Raw genomic sequence first — 22443 nt, forward strand, 5'->3', positions numbered from 1 at the left:
AGAAATTCAGAAATTGCTGCAAAAACAGTTACAAAATTGATCACACGATAACTAAAAGTTGCGTCCACATTAATATGATATTCATGTTCACTAAGTTTCAGTTTCTTTGCCGATGTACAGACACTCTCACTTTCTGTTTCTAACATGTATCGATTCAGCAGCTTCCTTCCGCTGCTTCTCGGTTTCGAGGTACGACTAATTCCTTCTCTTGTCCCTTTTTTCTCTACTACTTTTGTCTTCCCCATGATGAACAATGAATAAACGTTCGAAAGAAACTTGTGAAACACAAAACCAAGCAACATGTGAATGATGTTTACACGACTAATTCGTTATGAACTATACAAAACATAAAGTATATGTTCTATTATAATGAAAAAAGTAACTAGCGACATATACTTCACTATTTGGAACTAAAAGGGGCCATAATAAGGTCGGTAAATTGACAAGTAGTAGGATGAGACAGGTAGTCTGTCTGTGCGCACTCGGCAGCCCGAGAAACGCGCCGAGAGCGCTTGCTCCAAACCGGTTTATAACACTAGAAAAAGGTTTTGGTCACATTTCTAATAAATGAATTTCAATTCTATACACTTGAAAAAGTACTTTAAGCCAAAAAAAAATTTTTGATTTTTTGAAAGTATAAAGGTGCTATCCTGCCTTAACGCGATTTTTGTTACAACCAGATAATAGTATTAGAGTAGATGGATCAATAGGAGTCGATACAAAAAAATAACAGAAATATTTAATTTATATCGAGATAGTATACGATCATAGCAAGATCTTACAATTAGTGCTGAAAATAATGTTTCTTGTATGATTTTACATAGAATTTCTAATTCTTTCGAATTGTGTACCAAAAATATTTAAGATAGCATAATTTTGGTATAGGCTATGAAGAAACTTGTGTTAAGTAAGCTTGTAAAATTGAAAACTAATCAGTTAATTAATTTTTGGAATATCATAGAAACCAGTTTGGAAAAGATATAAATATACGTAAAAAGTTTATATTTTAATTTTTTAATTAAATAACTCTTATCGTATTAGTTATTAAAATATCCAAATTTACAATTAATAAAGTATAACAAAACACAAAAATACCCGAAGTTATAAATTTGTTTTTCTTCTACGAAAAAATTTCTATGAATTTTTATTCTATTTTTCTTTTAGACAAATACTTTCTTAAATATCAATTAATACAAGAGAAATTTTTCTTACAAAATTACAGATTGACACCCAATCTGAGAGGCTACGCGGAATCCTTGACGAACGCAATGATAGAGTTTTATCTTGCTTCTCAGGAGAGATTTACTCAGGATATGCAGCCGCACTATGTGTATTCTCCGCGCAAAATGCCACGTTGGGTGCGCGACATTTGCGAGACTATTAGATATATAATTTTGATAATCTCTCCGTACAAGTCCTAGTGCGTTTGTGGACTCATGAGGCCCTTTGTCTGTTCCAAGACAGATTGGTGGAAGAATCCGAGAGAGCTTGGACGAACAGAAACATCAACATCGTAGTTTTGAAACACTTTATATCGGTTGACAGAGAAAGAGCATTAGCCAGACTAATTCTATATAGCAATTGGTTATCGAAAGACTATGTACCGGTGAACAGAGAAGAACCAAAAGATTACGTTTGAGCAAGGTTGAAGGAACTATGAGGAAGAGCTCGATGTACCATTGGTGCTCTTTGATGAGGTTCTTGAACATGTACTACAGATTGATAGAATTTTCCGATAGCATCAAGAACACTTGTTACTTATCAATGTTTCTGGTGTTGGAAAGACGACTCTGTCAAGATTTGTTGCATGGATGAATGCCTTGTCTATTTTGTAAATTAAGGTAATTAGAATTTAAGTTTACAATTTAAATATTTAAAAATACTTATATTTTTGTTATTTTTACGAATATTGATAAAGCTTAGGAATTTATTTTCCAAACATTCTAAGTATTAAAAAAAAGTGTTGTAAAAAATTTATTATTTTGATATTCTAGATTAAAATATTCCTTTAATATTTAAATTCAAGTTTATTTTCTAATTAATCAATACTTTTGATAGGTGCACAATAAATACACCGGTGAAGATTTTGACGAAAATTTATGACAAAAGTACTGAGACGATCCAGCTGCAAAGACAAAAAAATATTTCTTTATTTTCGACGAATCTAATGTGCTGGATTCCGGTTTCCTCGAACGTATGAATACGTTGCTCGTCAACGGAGAGGTGCCTGGATTGTTTGAGAGTGACGAGTACACAATACTTAATTATGACACAATGTAAAAAAGGCGCTCAGTGAGAAGGTCTAATGCTGAATTTCAATGAGAAATTGTACAAATGGTTTATCGGCCAAGTTATGAACACGTCGTGTTCACAATGAATCTCAGTACAGACGGACTAAAGAATCGCGTGGCGACATTGCCCGCCTTGTTCAACAAATGCGTGCTAAATTGGTTCGATCGGACAATGCGTTGTTCCAGGTCGGCAAAAAATTCACTAATCGTCGATTTAGAAAGACCCATGTGGAAATCTCCAGATTTCTTTACAAGTGTTTGTTCGTTGATCCCGCAGCATCCAACGCAGAGGGACGCCGTGATAAATGCGTACGTCTTCAGACTTTGCACAAAGCTAACACGCAACTGGTCAAAAGAGGCGCCAGAACAATGACGATTACACCGCGCCATTATTTAGATTTTATCAATCACTTTGTCAAATTGTATCAAGAGAAAATAAGCGACCTGAAGGAACAGTTGCATCTAAATGTTAGTTTGAGTAAAATTGCTAAAACGGTTGAGCAGGTGGAGAAAATGCAGAAAAGCTTGGCTGTTAAGTCTGAGGTGAGACATAAGCTAAATTGAGAAATATTTTTCTTATTTTTTTGTTTAATGCTTCTTTTCTTCATCTAAAAAAACCCCTTCATTTTTTTAAATAGAAAAAGAAATGAAGGGGATTTACGTGACTTTTTAGTCATACATATCTCTTAACGAAAAAGCTTTTGGCACTGCTATTTTTAAAATAATAACTGAACAAAATTTAAGCAATGATAATTTATTATTAAAATGATAATTTATTATTAAAAAGTATTTTTTTATAATATTGATAAATATTTAAAAAATTTAAAAAGATAAAAGGATTTTAATAATGATTTAAATACGGTAATAAGCATAATTGCTATATTTTCCCTAGTATGACGTATTTAAACAAAATTGTATAATTCATAAATATTTCAGATCCTTATATGAAAATAATATGGTAAAATTTTATTTTTTAATTTTACTAAAATTATGAGCGTGCCTTTTTTCACAGCGATTCTTTTACAAATTTATATAATAAATATTTATATTAATTAAATAATTAAACAATTATTAAATTAATAAATTTACAACAAATCAGAAACGTGGAAAATAGATTTTAAATTAAGTGACTCTAAATTAGATAACATGCCAATTTTAATATAGGAAAATGGTTTTTAAACATTTTTTTTATTGACCTTTTTACACACTTTATATTATTTTGTTTTTCAACAGGAACTGCAAGCTAAAAATGATGCTGCTAACGCAAAATTAAAATAAATGGTCAAGAACCAATAGGAGGCGGAGAAGAAGAAGGTGCAGAGTCAAGAGATTCAACAACAATTAGCTATTCAAACGGTGGCTATAAATCAGAAGAGGGACGATCTTGCCTTGGTGCAACCAGCCGATTATCGATGCTCAAAATGGTATGTATTTTCAACGATATTCTTTGTAGCATTACCAAACAAACTTGTTGACTAGTATTTTTTTAACTGATCGAATAATTATAAAATCTTTTAAAATTTTATTTGAAAAATAAATTTAAATTTTTTTATATTTATTGTAATATATCAGTTAGAATCACTACACCAGTCAGTCAATGAACAAATAAAAACAATTTGATTAAAGTTTCACATTAAAACAATGATATTCAAATCTATGTGAAAATTAGATCTGAAAAGTATATTATTTATAATTTATTTTTTTTCCAGCTGATGTCCAGTATAAACCGTACATTAGCAGCGAGCCTGAGGTCCGATGCGTACTTATGGACGGTAACGAGGATTTTCTCATAATTGCCTGCGGATTGTGGGACTACGTGGATCAGAGAACCGCGGCGCTCTGCGTCTACCGACAGGTGCAACAGAATTCCTGTGAGTACAACATATTTTCACTTGACTCAACAATTGATAAGCATATCTATAATTAGCGTAAAATGTTGACGGCATCAGAAAATAGTTTTTTAAAATAAACCTTTTGTCGAGATCAGTTCAGTTTAGTCAAATGTGAGATATGTTTGATTCTCATGTACAAATTGTGACTCTAATGAACAATATAATTCGAGAGATTTCAAGTTGACGAGAATAGCGAATGCAGGGAATGAAAAGTTACTTTTTAAAAGTAACTCGTTATTGTTAATCGTTATCAAATCAAAAAAGTAACTACTTATCGTTACTCGTTACTGACTCTTAAAATAACTCGTTACCGTTACATAGAAAGTAACGATTCGTTACTTTTTCATTACTTTTTTAATTTTAAAATAAAATTAGATTATGTTTCAAAATTTTTATATAATTCTAAACCTACAGTTCTTAAAATAAATAAAATTACAGAAATTATATAGGATTTTCTGAATAATATTCATATAGAATTTATTAAATATAAACTACATAAACTTTTTATGGATATTTTTAATAGGAAGTTAAATAATTACGACACAAGGTTGATTATATCACAAAGGTTTGACTTTCAACTGAAGATTTTACTTTGTAATGTAATGTAAAAGTTAAACCATCAAAATGTTTTACTTTAATATTATATTTTGCTATTAATTTACTATTTACTTTTAACAAAAGTTGAATAAAGATTGAAAATTATATCATAAATTAAAAAGTAATGATAAAAGTAACTTTGACTTTTATTAGAAAATTATAAGATCTCAAGTTTAAAAAGGTATAAATTGGAAAAAATTATATTATAAATTTATTCGAGAAGCAAAAAATTTTAATTACTCTTTAATACCACCGACGAGAGACTATTAAATACCGCTAACCTCACGGGAGTTTGTGACTGTTAAATTTTTAATGATAAACTGACAATACAGTACTAATTTTATAATTTATTGTTATCTTGAAGTTTCATAGATATGCTTATGTATTTGTAACCTGAAAATTCTCGATTTTTGTTAAAAATTACAATTTTGATGTTAACATGCAAGTTTGATTATCGACAGAGATAACTGATCAAAAAGAATTACAATTTTAAAGCAATATACAATGATGTTATTAAATATAAGTATGCATACTTGCTTATGAAATATTTGTATAATAAAAAAATCAAGATTTTAATAATGTATTACTCAAATATTTGTATTAACAATTATATAGTCAATAACGTCATCGCTCTTCAATTACCGCTGGGCCCCTGGGGCCTCAGTGACGGCCCCGAAAATTTACCCAGTGTTGACGGTCTTTAATAGTCTCTCGTCGGTGCCCTGGTGTATCGCCGAATACCAATATGTACGTTCAAATTGAGCGCGCAACGGCCGAGGGTTCGCGCCGGCGCGCTGCTGCAGGGGGCTTGGCTTGCGGCAGTCGCGGCCATTTTTACTTCTTACTCCCACCTCCTACCACGCTTGCGGCCGCAGTTTCTCCCTCCTGGTTCCTCTCGAGCATGGTGGAAAGGATGTTATACTTCCACCATGCTCTCGAGTCTTTCGACAGTGTCCGAACCGAACGAGTCTCTCGTACGGTTGTGATTGCGCGTTTTCGAGTTTGGGTTTTCACGAGGTATTATCGTGATGCCGATCTCACCGATCTATACCGCCGTTCTAGTGTTGCACCGTTACCGACGCTCTTTGTGCTTCACGAACACGCATGAGGCACGGACGAGAAAGGTTCTTCCAGGTACGTTGCCCGCGTCCCCTTTTGCCGTCGCTTATATTGAACCCTGGGGGCACCCTGAATGTCGTGTTTAAAATTGGAAGTGACGCCATCGCTGACGTAACGTGTTCGGAATAGATTGCCGCGTTGACAGCGGGTTGCATTGTTGCCGGCTGGCAGCGATCGCCGATCGAGACCGGCATATGATCTCAACGTGCGCGTGGTTCTCGATCCTCGGCATGGACACGAACACGTCCTACGTCATGATAATTAGCTACGCTGTTTAATCTGCGAATAAGCGTAGAGATTTTTTCCGTGTGCGTATGTGTTCACCTACATTTCTACGGTCCGCCATTTTTAGTTCTCCCCTCCCCGCTTCCTTATTCTTTGCCTTCTCACTGCCAGAGTCGTGTTACTTTCATTTGTTTCTTTTTCCAGCCGATGTCCTGTATAAACCGAAAATATTCCTTTTTGTGCGTTTTAAATGTGCTACTTTTAACTTGCAAACAGTGATGGGTAAGATACATTTAAAATGTATCTAGATACTCATACAGATACATGTGAAAAAACGTATCTAGATACAGATACAGATACACAAATTAAAATGTATATAGATATAGATACTCAGATACTTTAAAAGTATTTCAGATACACATGAGATACTTTTAAATTATACTATACGCAATAATAATAATAATAATAATATGCACCTAAAATATACTGAATAATTTTTATTTTTTAATATTTTTTTGTTTACATTATTAGTTGTGACTTTATACATTAGTCTTACACACCAAAAATGCCTCAAAGATATCATCACTCAAACGATTTCGACGTGGTACTAAAATTTGACCACCAGTGCTAAATAATCGCTCAACCGGTGCTGATGACGGTATAATTGTGTTGTACTTTAAAAACAAATGTTTTATATGAGGAAAACGTGCTAGTGATTCGATATCTTTTTGCTTGTCTGACAAATAAGATAAAACCTCCATGCCGATAGTATTGTCAGTAGTGTCAGTTGTTTCTACGTGGTCTTGATCTTTTAATAAAAATTTAAAGAATTGGTCATTTTCCACGGAAGACGCTGAAGAAACATCAGAAGATATTGTGGTCTCATTTTTTAACAACGCACATTTTTTTGCTTCTGTAATAAGCAAGTTTTTGCAATATTCGTGATCTAGAATCGTTTTTGAAAAAATCGCTGCTTCTGGTATCAAGTTTAGCCATTTTAACTTAAGTTTAGGAACAGTCACGGATGAAATATTGTAAGGTTTGCTACATGTACTGTCAAAATTTAATACACTATTACTGAATCTTTTATTAATGCCATCTATTAGAGCATTTCTCAAAGGTTCGCAATTAGGTAATTCGTGAAGAGTCTGCAAATTAATTTTAAGTTGTAGCAAAGCTGGCAAAACGTATCCTAAATAACAATAGTTTTCTCCCTGTAGCAAATCAATCGTGCATGCTAAACTCTTCATTACCAAGGCATATTCTTCAAGAAACTCAATCTCGATCATTTTAAACTTTGGCTTATCTAAACGGTCGCAAATTTCGTTTAAGTGATTTTTAATCGATAGTAATTTACAAACTGCATCATAACTTGAATTCCAACGAGTGGGACAAGGAACTAGTAGTTTAATATGTGCAATTTCTTCAATAATATCTGCAGCCTTCGTTGATCTATGTATTGTATTCCACAGTGTATTTGCTTTAGAAAATGAAGAATTATATAATTTCTTGTATTTGATATTAGATAGGGCTATACGTAAATCTGTTGTTGCAATTAAATTCAATGTGTGTGACATACATTTGTATTGTGTTGGCAAAGAAAAATCTTCGAAGTCATCATCAAAATTATTTGGAAGTTCAAATTCATGTATAACAATGTTATCTTCGTTTTGCAAATATTCTGGCTCCTCTTCAATTTCGTTTTTATCAAGTGAAAAAATACGAAATGCTTTTCCAAAATTTGTAGCATTATCCGTGACTGTTCCTACAATCTTATCGACAGATAATCCAAATTGTTGATGAACATTACTTAGCATTTTTGCTATTTCAATGTACGTGTGAGCAAATTTCATACGGCGACATGCCAGAACACATGAATTTCTTTTTAATTTATCATCAAGGTAGTGACAAGTAATTCCCATGAAACTTCAATTTGTACAACTCCAAATGTCTGCAGTAGTGCAAACAAACTGAGTTTTGGAAACTCGAATCTTTATTTCAGCAATCGTCGATTCAAATTGTTCTTCGATTTTTTTCTTCAAAGTTTTCCGTGTTGGTAGCTCAACGTTTGATATACCAGATATAAGATTTCTGAATGATGGTTTCTCAACGATTGCAAGTGGTCTCATTTCATTGATTATGTACGATAACACAAGTTTAATGACCTAGAAACAAAAAACACAACACTTTTTATTTATATAATTGTAAAATTCTATGTTGAGTACAATGTACAATTTTGCAAACCTGTTCTTTTGAGACAGTGTTTTTCACTAACATATTTGTATTCATCAGTTTTGGTTGCTTTGCTGGTATTAGTGGTTTTAGATTGGATGTTTCACATGAAGATGCATTTTTGTATTTTGCTTCTTTCTTTTCTAATGCTTTTTTTAATAATGATAAATGTTTTCTCTGTATAAAAAATATATATGGACATTATCAAGTTATTAATAAAAAGAATATCACAGTAAAAAAAAAGTATGTGATATTGTGATATATACAGGGTGTTTCAGACCACCCGTACACCCCTTTTCTCTTCGCAGGATTAGGACCAATCAAAAATATGTTCAGACGAAAGTTGTAGGGTTTCAAAAGATCTATTCAATGATCTTATCAGTTTGACCTTGGATGGCGTCGCCAAGGTTAGATCGAAATCACATTAAGTTTTTTAAATGAAACACCCTATTTTTGATTCCAGAATCTAATAACTGGTGTCAAGACCTTTCCAAAACACTACAAGAAAGTTTATTTTCGTTGATTACTTTCCGAGTTGTGCGGCTTGAAAGTTACACTACCGCCAACACCATGTAAATAACAATATAAAATCACGCGTTACGCAGAAAGCCGTGCAGCCGACACAAAGAAAGTAAACACGCGAGCCGGGCCAACAAAAACAGATCATGAAAAATCGTGAAAGTTAGCTGTCGCGACCGTAGATAGTCACATACATATGTATGTCATAATATTATGTAATTACATTATTACTTTAACGGTAGCACACGAGCAATAACGAGCGCGGCTTTCTGCGTAACGATGTCTAACTCGTGATTTTATACATATTGTTATTTGCATAGGATGTAGTAGAGATGTATTCACCACAACGCTATCGTGACTCAACTCAACACGAGTGACAATAACTCTCTCAAACTTGTCACCTACGTCTTCAATAACCGTCATATCAGTATCAATCGCGCAACAAAAATCCGACCCTCTTTATTAGTCTAGGTTTATTTAGCCATGTCCTATTCCAATGAAGAAGCATATGATATGCTGCTAATTTTAGGTGAGTGTCGAGGTACATTCATTGCAGCGGAAAGATTGTGGCGGGAACGTTATCCTGATCGGACTCCTCACTCGCGAAATGTTTTTTCACGTTTGGCTAAACGAATCAAAATTAAAGGTGTCGTTCAGCCTCAACATAACAAAGGTACACAAATTCGTCGTCCGATTATGGATGAAAGAACAGTGGAAATTCTTGCATCGACAGAATTGAACCCTTATGATTCTTTAAGACGACGAGAACAAGATTCTGGTGTTAGTAAAATCAGTGTTTGGCGCATTCTAAAAAATAACAAATTTCACCCTTACAGAATGTCTGTTCATCAAGCGTTGAATTATAACGATATTAGACAGAGACTTGTATTTTGCAACTTTATAAGACAGCAACCACTTGATTTCCACTTGAAAATTTTATTTTCTGACGAATGTACACTTAAAAGTGATGGATCTGTTAATACTTGGAACTCTCGTTATTGGGCACAAAATAATCCTCACTGGTTGAGAGAAGTAGATCATCAAACCATTTGGAAAGTCAATGTTTGGTGTGGAATTATTGGAAGTCAAATCATAGGTCCTGTTTTCTTTGACGAAAATCTAAACGGTGATAGATATTCCGCCTTGATAATGACAGATCTTCCTGTCTTACTAGAAAATATTCCTCTGCAATTGCGCCTGAACATGTGGTTCCAACAAGATGCATGTCCGTCTCATACATCGAGAGTTGCTCGTGCGGCATTAAATACTATGTTCCCCGACAAGTGGATAGGCAAATACGGTCAATCAATCAATTATCCACCCCGATCACCAGATCTCACCGTCCTTGATTATTATTTCTGGGGAAGGATAAAAAACTTGGTCTATGAACGTCCGACTACGAGGGATAATATGATTCGTAGAATAAGTGAAGCAATTCGATCCTTACGTGCCGAGGAAATTCTTCGAGCAACCAATGATTTTCAAAATAGAGTTGATGCTTGCATTGCAGAGAATGGTGCTCACTTTGAACATTTAGTCGCTTAACAAAACATACATGAGAGGCAAGGGGACTCACGTGAATCAAGCACCCCAATGGGATGAAATTCTCGTCACGTCCACGTCGTTCATTCTGGATAATGCTAAGCACGGGAAAATGCATACAGTCAATCTGGACATGATTGATCATCAAACATAATCAATCCAGTTAATAAACAAAAGCAGAGTACATAAAACTTTGACTCCCCTTTTCCTCCCCCATACACATACGCATGCACGTATGCACACCCACACACAAGATTAAATCCGACTAAGTAACCACCACATGGTACATCTTGAGTAATGCTGATGCTGGCGGTAGTGTAACTTTCAAGCCGCACAACTCGGAAAGTAGTCAACGAAAATAAATATTCTTATAGTGTTTTGGAAAGGTCTTGACACCAGCTATTAGATTCTGGAATCAAAAATAGGGTGTTCCATTTAAAAAACTTAATGTGATTTCGATCTGACCTTGGCGACGCCATCCAAGGTCAAACTGATAAGATCATTGAATAGATCTTTTGAAACCCTACAACTTTCGTCTGAACATATTTTTGATTGGTCCTAATCCTGCAAAGAGAAAAGGGGTGTACGGGTGGTCTGAAACACCCTGTATTATCTAGGCATCTAGCTATCGTTCCAGCTTAAAATAAGATTTTAACTATATATTTTATTAGATCATTATTTCAACAGTCATTTACTTTGTGTATTAATTGTTATAAGAAAATTTTAATTAGCTAACAATATTGAGTCTCTTTTTTTCATTCCTGATTTAAACTGAAAAAATCAAAACGTATATTGCGTAAAATCGTACTTTCAAACTTATTCACAGTTAGAGGTTAGAGAAAACAATTATCAAAATGACAAAATGCATAGCTGGAGACTACTATATTAATTACAGTAATTATTTAATTTAATAATTATTTTAATTTTCTATGCTACTATCTTAAAAAGATACTTGCCTTAATATGCGTATAAAAATTTCCGGTTGCATTTAGTGCACCACTGTATTTGTTTCCACATGACACACATTCGGCAATTACTTGCGTCGAGTTTTCCTTTCTATTCTGAGAATCGGGAATTATTCTAAATAATTCTCCATCTAAGATTCCAGGAGTTGACATCTTTTTAATTTTCAATATTTTTAACAATTTTGAAGTTATTATACTCAAATGACAAGTACTTTGCATTGTCCACAAAGGTTAACTACATTTATAGACTAGATAATCGTTTTATATATAAAGCCTGTCACAGCGCCGGCGCGGCGCCTCGCTGACCCCGTTGTGATTGGCCAGATGAGAGTCGGTATGTCGCTAATGTCGCTAATCGTGATCGACAGTCAGGGCACGTATTATGCATTTGTTCGGAATCGATTCCGATCGGAATTATTCCGTTTTCCCTAGAAAACACAATAGAAATTTAGGGGAAAACGGAATAATTCCGATCGGAATTGATTCCGAACAAATGCGTAATACGTGCCCTGGTCGGCTTATGCAATTGATAGTCTCAGGGTGCAGTCCCATGGAGCGTATCAGGCGTATCGCGGATTGCGCGTATCGAAAATCTGACCAATCGCGAACGTTCCGCTGCTTTCGGTACGTGAACGTTTTGTTCCTACGGTCCCATGAAGCGGAATTTGCGTAAGCGTATTAAGCGGATGCTCAATCACGAAACGAATTTTGTTATTTCTCTCATCCAAACAGTCTTGTGATTGGTGAACCGCTGATCCGCTTACGCGAATTCCGCTTCATGGAACCGTAGGAACAAAAGCAGACGGAAGAATAGTAGAATATTCACAGTATATATAAAGTGAATTTTATTTAATTTATTAATTTATTTAGTATAAGTAAATAAAACATTTGACTTTTAACAGGTGCAGAATGAAATCGAAAACAATATTGCTTTCAATTGCTTTATTAATAAAACGTTTAAAACGAATAAATTACGATGTTTTTACCAGGCATGAAATACATCGTAAAATTATTAATCTTTATGCGCTTTATTATTTAGCATTAAAAAACGAGAGAAAAATTGCGAATAAAGGAAAACGGAAATATTGGGTCAGACCAATATTTGTAATTTGCAATTTGTAATTTGCAATTCATAATACAATATTTATATCCGTATTTATATTAAACTGAAATAATCAGTGTAGACTAATCAAAAATATGCTTCGTCAAATTCTAAACTAACCTTAAAATATTATAATTAATAAGTATTACAAAAATAATATTTTAAAATGCTATATGCTACTCACAGGACTTATATTTCCTTTGTTCATAATTGTTTTAATTGTATCAATTACAAGAAACTGCTATTTTTCTTTATGTTAACCTCAATCCGCTCTGATCCGCTCGATTGAATACGCTAAAGAATAACTTCGGCGGAACGGCAGCGAACCAAGAACAGCGGAAGCAGCGGAACGTTCGCGATTGGTCAGATTTTCGATACGCGCAATCCGCGATACGCCTGATACGCTCCATGGGACTGCACCCTCAGTAGTCTCGTAGTCTGATATGGGTTTTAGTTACGCTATGTCAGACTCTTCACCTTCACGAATTACTCATAGGCAAATAAAAAAGAAATATACTTTTTTCCACTACAGACCAAAAATACGTAAAAATTATCTGAAAATGTATCTAAAAGACAGTTAAGATACTATGTTTTGTATCTAGATACAGATACAGATACTCCAATTTGAATATATTTCAGATACAGGCTCAGATACACAAAATGTATCTAGATACTACCCAACACTGCTTGCAAATGATATTTAAGTAATCTCGTTTGCATTAAATTTTATTATTTGCGGGCGTACATTCATCATAATAATGTAAACTTGAAGATTTTACGTCTTCTCGACAAGTTAAATACATTTGATAAGTTAAATATAGCATATTTAAAGTGACAGATAGAGAGAGACAGAAAATTGTTTTTCTATTACGGCGATAGTCGCTCGGTGATTTCAAGGTTCGGGAATCGAAATTCGGCGAAAAGCTGCAGAATGTGTTTTTCAACGGCCTCCCTTCCCCTCCCATCTTTCCCGTCATACCTAAAGAATTTTGTTTTGCGAATTTCACTAACGCGTCACGCGCCATGTTCTTCGTCAGGCGCTCTGTTTTCTGTTTACGCCCGACCAAGCAGTCCGTCAGTGTTGTTCACACGCCATGCATGGAAGTTCTGGTGAAATATATTTGATTTTCGACGTAAGGTGAACTGACTGCTTCTCTCTCTCCTCTCTCTCTCTCTCTCTCTTTCTCTCAACGTATTTCGAAGGCAAGAATTTCGCGATATTTTATTACGAGTTTTTTGCAGCTTGACTTCACACTGGTGAGCGACGAGACCGATGAAACAGACGTCGGATTCGACTGCGTTGCATCGATGCATCATCAGGATGCTACGCAGAGTTGAGAACGTAACAAGCTGTTATTACATAAGCCAAGCCAGACCCGCGAGCGGGAACAGGAGCACGAGAGGCTGTATCAGTTGTAGTCGATGAACAACTTGTTGCTTGATTTACCATTGCCATTGTCGCCATCACACCTCTCTGAATTTTTCACAGGATGCTTCTACTTCTTCCTAGTTGCAGAAGAACATCAGTACTGATGGTAAGATGGCTACAAAATAAAGAATTATTACCTGAAGTAAGATATAGTAGTAATTTAACATATCTAGTATCATCAAGATTATTTATTATATGTATAATAAATAAATATATATTATAACGAAATGGAAGCAATAATTAAAACCTAATAACAAATATTTAATATTTGAAGGTGAATATTTTTTTCTATAAAAAGTTTTAATTAATAAGAAACATAACTGTGCGAATGTACAATGAGGTGCATTAATGAGATCTCTTTTTGGTGTGGCTAAAATCACAGCAATCTTAGTGAATCGGACAACCTCACTAAGCGAATGGCAACACAAGATTGGTTAAATTGCTAGAATTCCTACACTGAAAAAGGACCTTATTAATGCACCACCTCATTGTACCATTGTATTCAACAATGCTTGAATTATTGTCTATGTTTTTAAATATATGGCTTATTGATGCGATATTAATTATTATATTTCTTTATGTTACAGGTCCCGATTCTCAGAGGTCAAAGGAGCACCTGTGGCAAAGAAACTTAAATACAGTAAGACTAACATGGAAAAAAATTTCAAGATAATTTGACAGTGGCAATGCGTTCTACAGAACAAGTGGATTATTGGGGTAGATCTATACAACAAATCTTGTTGGTGAGTAATTTGTCAATTATTGTATTTGGTTTCTAAATGAAGATAAAAGCAAGAAAAATATTTAGCTCTAAATATCTTTTGGTCGTTCCTAAACCTTTAATTTTAAAATTTGTCATTAATTATTCCTTTAACTTTAACTTCTCATATTCATTATTAAAGAAATTTTAAAAATTGTCAACATACAAAGCGATAATAATAATAAACTTTTCAGTAACTTTAAGAAATATACAGGCTTCAAATTTCGATTTCTTAAAATCTAAATTCAAAAGTACATCTTCTATCTTTTTATTCCATACTCTTGAAGACTGTTTTAATCCATATATAGCTTTCTTCAATAAGAATATCTTATTTTCATTATTCGAGTCAACAAAGCCTTCAGGTTGATACATGTATCTTATCATGTATGTTATAGCTTTTAGCAGCATGAATACATAATGATAAAATATTGTGTAAAATGATTAAATAAGTTTATATTGTTATATAGTTTTGCGTTGAATGGCGCACTTTTTATTATTTTATGTTTTGTAGCTATTTATATCATTAAAAATTTTATATTTAATCAACGTTGCCATTCAGTCACTGAAGTTTTGTTACTTTTGTTACTTTATTTTTCACAAGTCACTAAAATATCACTATTCTTCAAAAAGGGTTACTATTATCACCTTTTTTGTCCTTTTTTGTTGTTGAGTTGACAGGAAATTTGTAAAATATGTGCGGGAGTGGTTTATTGACGAACAAATCAAAACTATCCTATAGCAGATTCTTATTTTAGGGTTTTTAGTTTCTAGTGTTTCTAACCAAATTCACTATCAACATCTACATTATCTATAGTTGTCTTTTAAAGTCTACAGTTATTTTTCATATATTCAAAGAATATCTTTTTCTTTGTTGCATTTTTAAAAATGTATTTATTATCTTATGAATAATAATGTTCATTTTTTATTATTATAAATATCTTGTTTAATATCTCTTTTGTTCAATCTTTATTTTAGTATGTTTAATAAAATACTTTATTTATATTATCTAATAAAACTGCAACAAAAATTATTGTACTAATATTTTGTCATTTAAGCTTCTCTCTGCTTTTTATTATTATTATAAAAAATATAAATTTTCAAATCACGCTATGAAAAGCTTTTGCTATATACATGAAAAGCTTTTGCTATATACAAGCTATACAAAAATAGACCTTGGAAAATGAAAGATTTTTTGCTCAAATGGTTTTAATTACACTGAAAATTTAATGAAAAGTGTCACTTTTAGTTACTATTTTCTGCCTGAAAAATTACTATTTGTCACTTTCTGTCTAAAAGTAATCACTTTCACTTTTTTTGAGCCACTATTTTGATAGCAGCACTGTAATGTTTGAAACTTTTCTCATGTTAATGATGTTACATTTGCCATTACAGTTTATTTTCGTCATAAGGAAACTATTATTTATCTCGACGATGAAAAGAAGCCACCAGTCTAAATCGAAAAGTGCAGTCACCTGGTACTAGATGTAGTCACAACATGAAAAGCCGCTGCATAAGCTGATCACAGATTTGCAGCGATTTGCCGCAATGAATTACGAAGAGTAATTGCGCAGGTTGTCCGCGAATCATGACACCTACTTTCTCAAGTATCGATCAGAGACTGGCTGGTGGGTTTTCAAAGTTGACCACTTTTCCACGATGGCATGTTCGCCGACCTATTCGATCACTGATGCTTTGAACTACTACGGGACCTTGTTTAACACGATGGAAGCTCAAGTGTATACAGCGATGCCCAACCTGAGTATAGAAAGAACTACTACGACATCGAGTACGGTAAGCGAATAGCCGATTTCTGCTGTTATTTTTTGAAGCTAAATTGCTCGGGAAATTGTGATCTGAGCGAGCTTCTAAATCCGTTGCCAACCTCTTAAATAGATTAATGTTATTTCGTATTGGCGCTGTCTACTGAATTTTAATTTTTAATGGGCACTTCCAGCAAACAAAAATGGATTCAGAATATTTAAAATGGATAGAAATGGATTTAAAAAATCATCAATTTGGATTCGGCAATAACTACTCGAATCTATTTCTATTTAATTAAAGTTTAAGAATTTGTTAAATTCATTTTAAATCTGTGAAGTGAGATTGAAATTACGGGTTTTTTTTATCATCAAAAAAATTGTGCGAGCCATACAATCCATTTTGATCTATGAAACGGAATTGAAATAAAGCGAGAAATAAAGTGATTTTTATTTTTTCCGATCTAAAAGGAGTTTCGGCAAGTCATTTAATCTATTTTAATCCATGACATAGAATTGAAATGACTTAATTACTCTTTTTAAATCCAAAATGTATTTAAATGAATTAAAATGGATTACATATTTTCAATCCATTTTTGTTTGCATTTGAGCTGCTATGTTATGACCCACGAATATGCGACAGTTCAAATAGATGCTGCTTCTCTTTTACAGAACATAGTCGACACTTTTAACACAAAGCGATACACTTCGCTTTTTATTTACAAACTCAATCGACATTTTTTAATTCTATTCAGAAGGAGAGTCTGAGACTGTAATCGACTGTGTTAACTTGTGTCGATTTGTGTCTTCTAAAAGGAAAGCAGCCAGATTAGACATTGTAATTATCAACAAATTAAGAAACGGCAATACCGCGTATGAGAAAAGAAGCGGAACAGTACACCATGGAAAACTTTATTTGTGGCGAAGAACGCTTTCTCAAGGAGTTTTCAAGGTGTTTCTCCCGCTTTCTTCGTACATGTGTAACTAATAGCGAATTCAGTTGGATTGCACTAGTGCGCACTGATGCACATTAAAATCGCCGTACACTAATCGACAAACGATATGTATTAATATAAATATATAAACAGATTATATATAAATTGTGAAATCTTTAATCGATATTTTATTATGCTATTTAGTAAAATATTTATTTTTTTCATTCAAAATACTTATATTTTATTTTTAAATGAGATTAGATTAGTATACAGGCTTTAATATATACCAACCGAATTCGCTACCAACACTTTTGTCAATGCCTATCTATGAAGAAAAAATAGTTGTTACACTTCAAAGTTAAAATTTTTCTTGAATTACACAGATAATTCTTTTTAAATTTTAATCGAATTGATTTTTTTAATCAATTATTTTGTTCATTCCATTTTCTAAATTTATGTAGCTCCTGCTTTATCGCAAAGGTAAACTAAAAGTAGGCCAAGGTAATACATAAGACTTTGTGCACGAATTTAATTTAAATGTATACAAATGTAATTTATATATTTCTGTTTTCAAATAGACGGTGACTTAACCGTTGAATACAATTTTGTTTGTTCATGTTTCAAGGGAGTGGCTATTGATATACAGACTTTAAATTTGCCTGAAATATTAAGTATGTACAATAATTAAAAAAAACACGTTCTATACTAAACTTGAACTTTTAAAACTCAAGTTTTAACAGTAATCATCAATACAAGGTTCATAAATTTCTCTATCAGTTTCTATATATTAAAATTATTACAGGATTAACAGAAGTTAATCAGTTTTAATGTTAATAAATTAATAGTTATAGAGTTGGTTATCTAAAAGAAAAAAATTTTAGATTTACCTTCCTGTTTACAATTTAGACTTTCCCGGTTTATATCAGAGCAGATTAAACAGATAACAAGCTCGTGTTTAAGGAAACTGAAAAGTATAGTGCATTTTTACATTTATAAGCGGGTATAATTGAAAATTGATACACATACTTTTTTTAAAAAAATCTCTTAATAAATTAATTACACGAGTTAAGTTTAATCAAGTTTTTCGCCATGTGTTTAAGATTAACTTTTTTGCACTTACATATATGCAGTTTTTCACGTAAATTTGATTAATTATTTCTCAGAAATGACTTGTCGTATCGATATCAAAATTGAAAACATTGATCGAAAACTAATCGAAATACTCATCGATTTCGATGAATTTATGACACACTTTTCGATGAAGTATCGACTCTAGAATGATTCGATTTCAACTCGATTTCGAATACTGTTTTCTTACTGTAGCTATATTGAATTGGGTTACTAAAGCCTTATTTTTTAAACTTTAATCTAAGTACATATGAATGACTGTCGCATACGAAGATGATAGTTTTTCGATTGTGATTAGCCAATTATATACAAAACTGCTATTTTTGTATGCGAAAGTTATTCGCATGAACTTAAAAATTGGTTCTTAGAAACAAAAAACAAACTGTTGGCTTGTATCATACAACAAGAATAATTGACTTATTTCACTATTTATATATTTAATATTAGTAAAATAATTTCATATAAAAAAAACATAACGTCTCATATAAAAATTATTCTATAAAATTTTGAATAAACTTTATAAACATTTTTATAAGTTGCATAAGTGACAAAAAATATTAATTGATATATTTATAAAAATAAGTTTTATGATTTTATTTAAAAAAATTGAGATGATTTTAACGTGATTTTAAAATTTTTATTCAAAATTAAATAAACATTATAAAAGTCATTTTTCACACATACATTATAATTATTCTATAAAATTTTGAATAAACTTTATAAACATTTTTATAAGTTGCATAAGTGACAAAAAATATTAATTGATATATTTATAAAAATAAGTTTTATGATTTTATTTAAAAAAATTAAGATGATTTTAACGTGATTTTAAAATTTTTATTCAAAATTAAATAAACATTATAAAAGTCATTTTTCACAATACATTATAAAAGAATTGTTTTATTTAAAAAGTTATAGGATAATAATTGGATAATAATTAATAAAAAGTTAAAACTCAAATAATAAAGTTAAAAAGTTAACTTTTAATTTAAGTGAATTTTAAATTACTCAGGCCCTGTGCACAATAAAGCAATGTTAGATATTAGAAATAAGAATTAAAATTTTAGAATTTGTTTCTTAATGAATATTAAACGTAATATATAATGGATACGTATACAATTTAAGAAATAAATCTTTTACGATTTGTATTATACAAGATACATCATAATTTATTATTTGTATACATTGGGGAAACTGATTCTAAATTTTAGATTTCAAAAATTTTTAATTTTATTTCTAATAGTATTGTGCGCAGGGACTTTGTTTTTAACTTCAAATAATTATTTTTAAAACGCATCTTCAACTTATCAACTTTTTTTCTTAAATTAAAAATGGTTATAAAATTAATAGTTATAGAGTTGGTTATCTAAAAAAAAAATTTTTTTTAACACTGCCACGTGGAGTGTGAAAGCTCGTTCGCTAGGCGGAGAGGAGGGGGAAACTCGTTCGTCGGCAGGGGAACTCTTTTTTTTGATGGGGTGGAGAACTCATTTATTGTCCAATTTAGACAAATTTGAATTTTTTTACCTGCCAAATATAAGAAATCTTTATAATATTAAAAATTTTATTTGTCTATTGTGCACAACCAATCTTGTTCGGGAATGAGGTGAGAATGAGATATATTGTTTTTCTGGGGGGCGGGGGACTTTTTTTTAACAGTTGTAATACTGTTATCGCAGATACTATATTAATTTTTCTGTTTTTATTAGAATTTGTATATTACTTAATAAAATAAATATAGTAATTATTAATCACTCGCTATCAATCTGCAACATACGGAATAAAATTAACATCGCCAAAATTTGCGTTTATTAATTTTGCTATTTGTTCTACTGATATGTTATTAAGTCCATCAATAAATATTGATCCGGGATATTTTTGGAAAATTTGAACGAATTGTTCTCAATGGTCCATAGAATTATTTGCGTCTAAAATAATAAAATTGTTTTACAGTTCTAATACTGTTGTTGCAGATACAATATTATTTTTTCTGGTTTTATAACAACTTTTATATTATTTAATAAAATAAATAAAAATTATTATTAATCACTCACTATTAATCACTGCAACATATGGAATAGCTCCTTCATGTCTACGTTTTCTTAGTTTATGTCTAAAATGGAGTAATGACCCTCAATTAGAGGGATTTGTCAACCAAATACGGTTATCAATAACAAACATATTTAGAACACAATCACAAAATACCCAACACCCTTAATTAGAAAAAACTAAGTCAATTAGACTGTAGTTAAAATGTTTCTTTTTATATGAAACTGATAACAAACATCACTTAGAGGAAATATTAAATAATATTATTAAGGCTCCTGAGTACTCGCCGCGGCCATATTGAAATCGTGACGTTAGAAGCGAGAAATTGCGTGAAATGACACGTAATTTTGTCCGACATGCCATTTGTAAATAAAGCCAATTTGGATAAAACAAACTAAGCAGATGACTTTAAAACACTTCTAAATATCGGTCATGACTATCCTTTTTCCGCTTAACAATCAGTAAATAGTTGTAAAAAGCATGTAAAGTGAAGCAATTGAAACAGGAAAACACATGGGCACATAATTTTGTCCGACGTGCCATTTCTAAATAATGCCAATTTGGATAAAACAGACTAATCAGATGGCTTTAAAACACTTCTAAATATCGGTCACGACTATCCTTTTTTCGCCTAGCAGTCAGTAAATAGTCGTAAAAAGCACGTAAAGTGACGTCTATTCAGACAGGAAAACACACGGATAGCTATTAAAAGGAGTGAAAAATGTACTTTTATGTATAAAATTCAAAGAAACTTTACTCGCGGTCCATTTTTACGAATTTGGTAAATACGAGACAAGTCATGTTTTTACAATGAAACACAATAACAAAATGACATGCACGATAACATTTCATCGTCAATCTGTCACGTTTCACGTGTATTAGTTCTAATTTTGTCCGCGACGAAATGTCGCTACCATCAACGCGGAGTTCTCGGCTGAGGAGTCAGGAGCCTTAAATTTTAAACTTTTCTTAACATTTCCTGAAGAAATGGGTCTCCAGAACGAGATGATGAAATAAAAGCCTTGGCTTTTTGATTAGCTTCAATAATTTCATCAAGGAATTTAGTATCTTTTACTGTTCCCGGAGTGAAATTAGTTCTATTACAAATAGCCCAATTAGCACACATTTTTGCTTTTACTGGCTCAGTAGTAATATTGGAGTTGTAAGAAGCCAGAAAGAATGTATACAATCTGTTTAAAGGAGTTTTTGTATCAACTTGATGTAACACATTATCAGTCTTTATAGCTATAGCTAATAACAAAGCAAGAGGAGAGTCTGGTCTTTTGACTAAGACAGAAGGCATAGAAGACATCATTGCTAATGATATAACAGTATCTCCAGAAATTTCAGAAGGTTCAAAAATATATCTTCCGTAGCCTCTATGGAACAAATTTTACAGTCGTGCAAGGGAAACTAGCTGCTATTCTAGCATAGGTTATAGTGGTAGAATCAAGTTGAGAACCAGCTTTTCTTTGAGTTGTAGAGGAGAAGAGGGTATTATGGCTACTGTCGACAATATGGTTACCCCTATTATCTCCGTTATTAGATGACGTATTCTAACAATTGCTTATGGAGTTATTCATTTAGTAGCCTGCCGTTTTTTAGTGATATTAATATGACAATACATAATAAGTGACAATTGTTATAAGGCATTTTTACTTTTGAGCACTTCTAAACTTTTTCAAGGTTCACCTTTAACCTTTAATTACTCATACTTTCTCATTATTCTTAAACTTGAGTGTATTATCACACGAATATACATACACTTGAGTGTTTTTTTATTATTTACCTTTTTATTCAGCTATACACATTTTGAGTTATACAAAGTTAAAACAATAACATGGAATTTTATTAATATGGCTTTTTAAGCAAAATTTTTATATTGAAATATTTCTTCAATA

The 22443-nt window shown here is 32.1% G+C and overlaps 1 protein-coding gene and 1 long non-coding RNA gene across 2 annotated transcripts; one reads left to right on the forward strand and one right to left on the reverse strand.

The window, feature by feature from the left end:
- The first annotated feature begins 3472 nt into the window (after positions 1–3472).
- LOC120359731 lies at positions 3473–17716 on the forward strand. The gene is made up of 5 exons (XR_005576505.1): positions 3473–3715; positions 4001–4162; positions 13727–14019; positions 14501–14656; positions 16066–17716. It is a non-coding gene; the product is annotated as an uncharacterized LOC120359731 (long non-coding RNA).
- LOC120359730 lies at positions 8010–11673 on the reverse strand. The gene is made up of 3 exons (XM_039458531.1): positions 11374–11673; positions 8369–8533; positions 8010–8289 (listed from the first exon to the last, which is right to left on the reverse strand). Exons 1-3 carry the CDS (start codon positions 11599–11601, stop codon positions 8053–8055), a joined length of 630 nt encoding a protein of 209 aa, XP_039314465.1. The 5' UTR covers positions 11602–11673; the 3' UTR covers positions 8010–8052.
- Positions 17717–22443: the final 4727 nt, after the last annotated feature.

Source organism: Solenopsis invicta, chromosome 16 (genome assembly GCF_016802725.1).
Source record: "Solenopsis invicta isolate M01_SB chromosome 16, UNIL_Sinv_3.0, whole genome shotgun sequence".
NCBI lineage: Eukaryota > Metazoa > Arthropoda > Insecta > Hymenoptera > Formicidae > Solenopsis > Solenopsis invicta.

Excerpts from the sequence above, each read along its gene's own strand:
- LOC120359730 (XM_039458531.1), bottom strand. The coding sequence starts at position 11,601 with ATGCAAAGTACTTGTCATTTGAGTATAATAACTTCAAAATTGTTAAAA. Across the intron at positions 8,534-11,373 it reads ATTTTTATACGCATATTAAG|AGAAAACATTTATCATTATT; the intron begins GCAAGTATCTTT and ends TTTTTTATACAG. Across the intron at positions 8,290-8,368 it reads ACACTGTCTCAAAAGAACAG|GTCATTAAACTTGTGTTATC; the intron begins GTTTGCAAAATT and ends TTTTGTTTCTAG.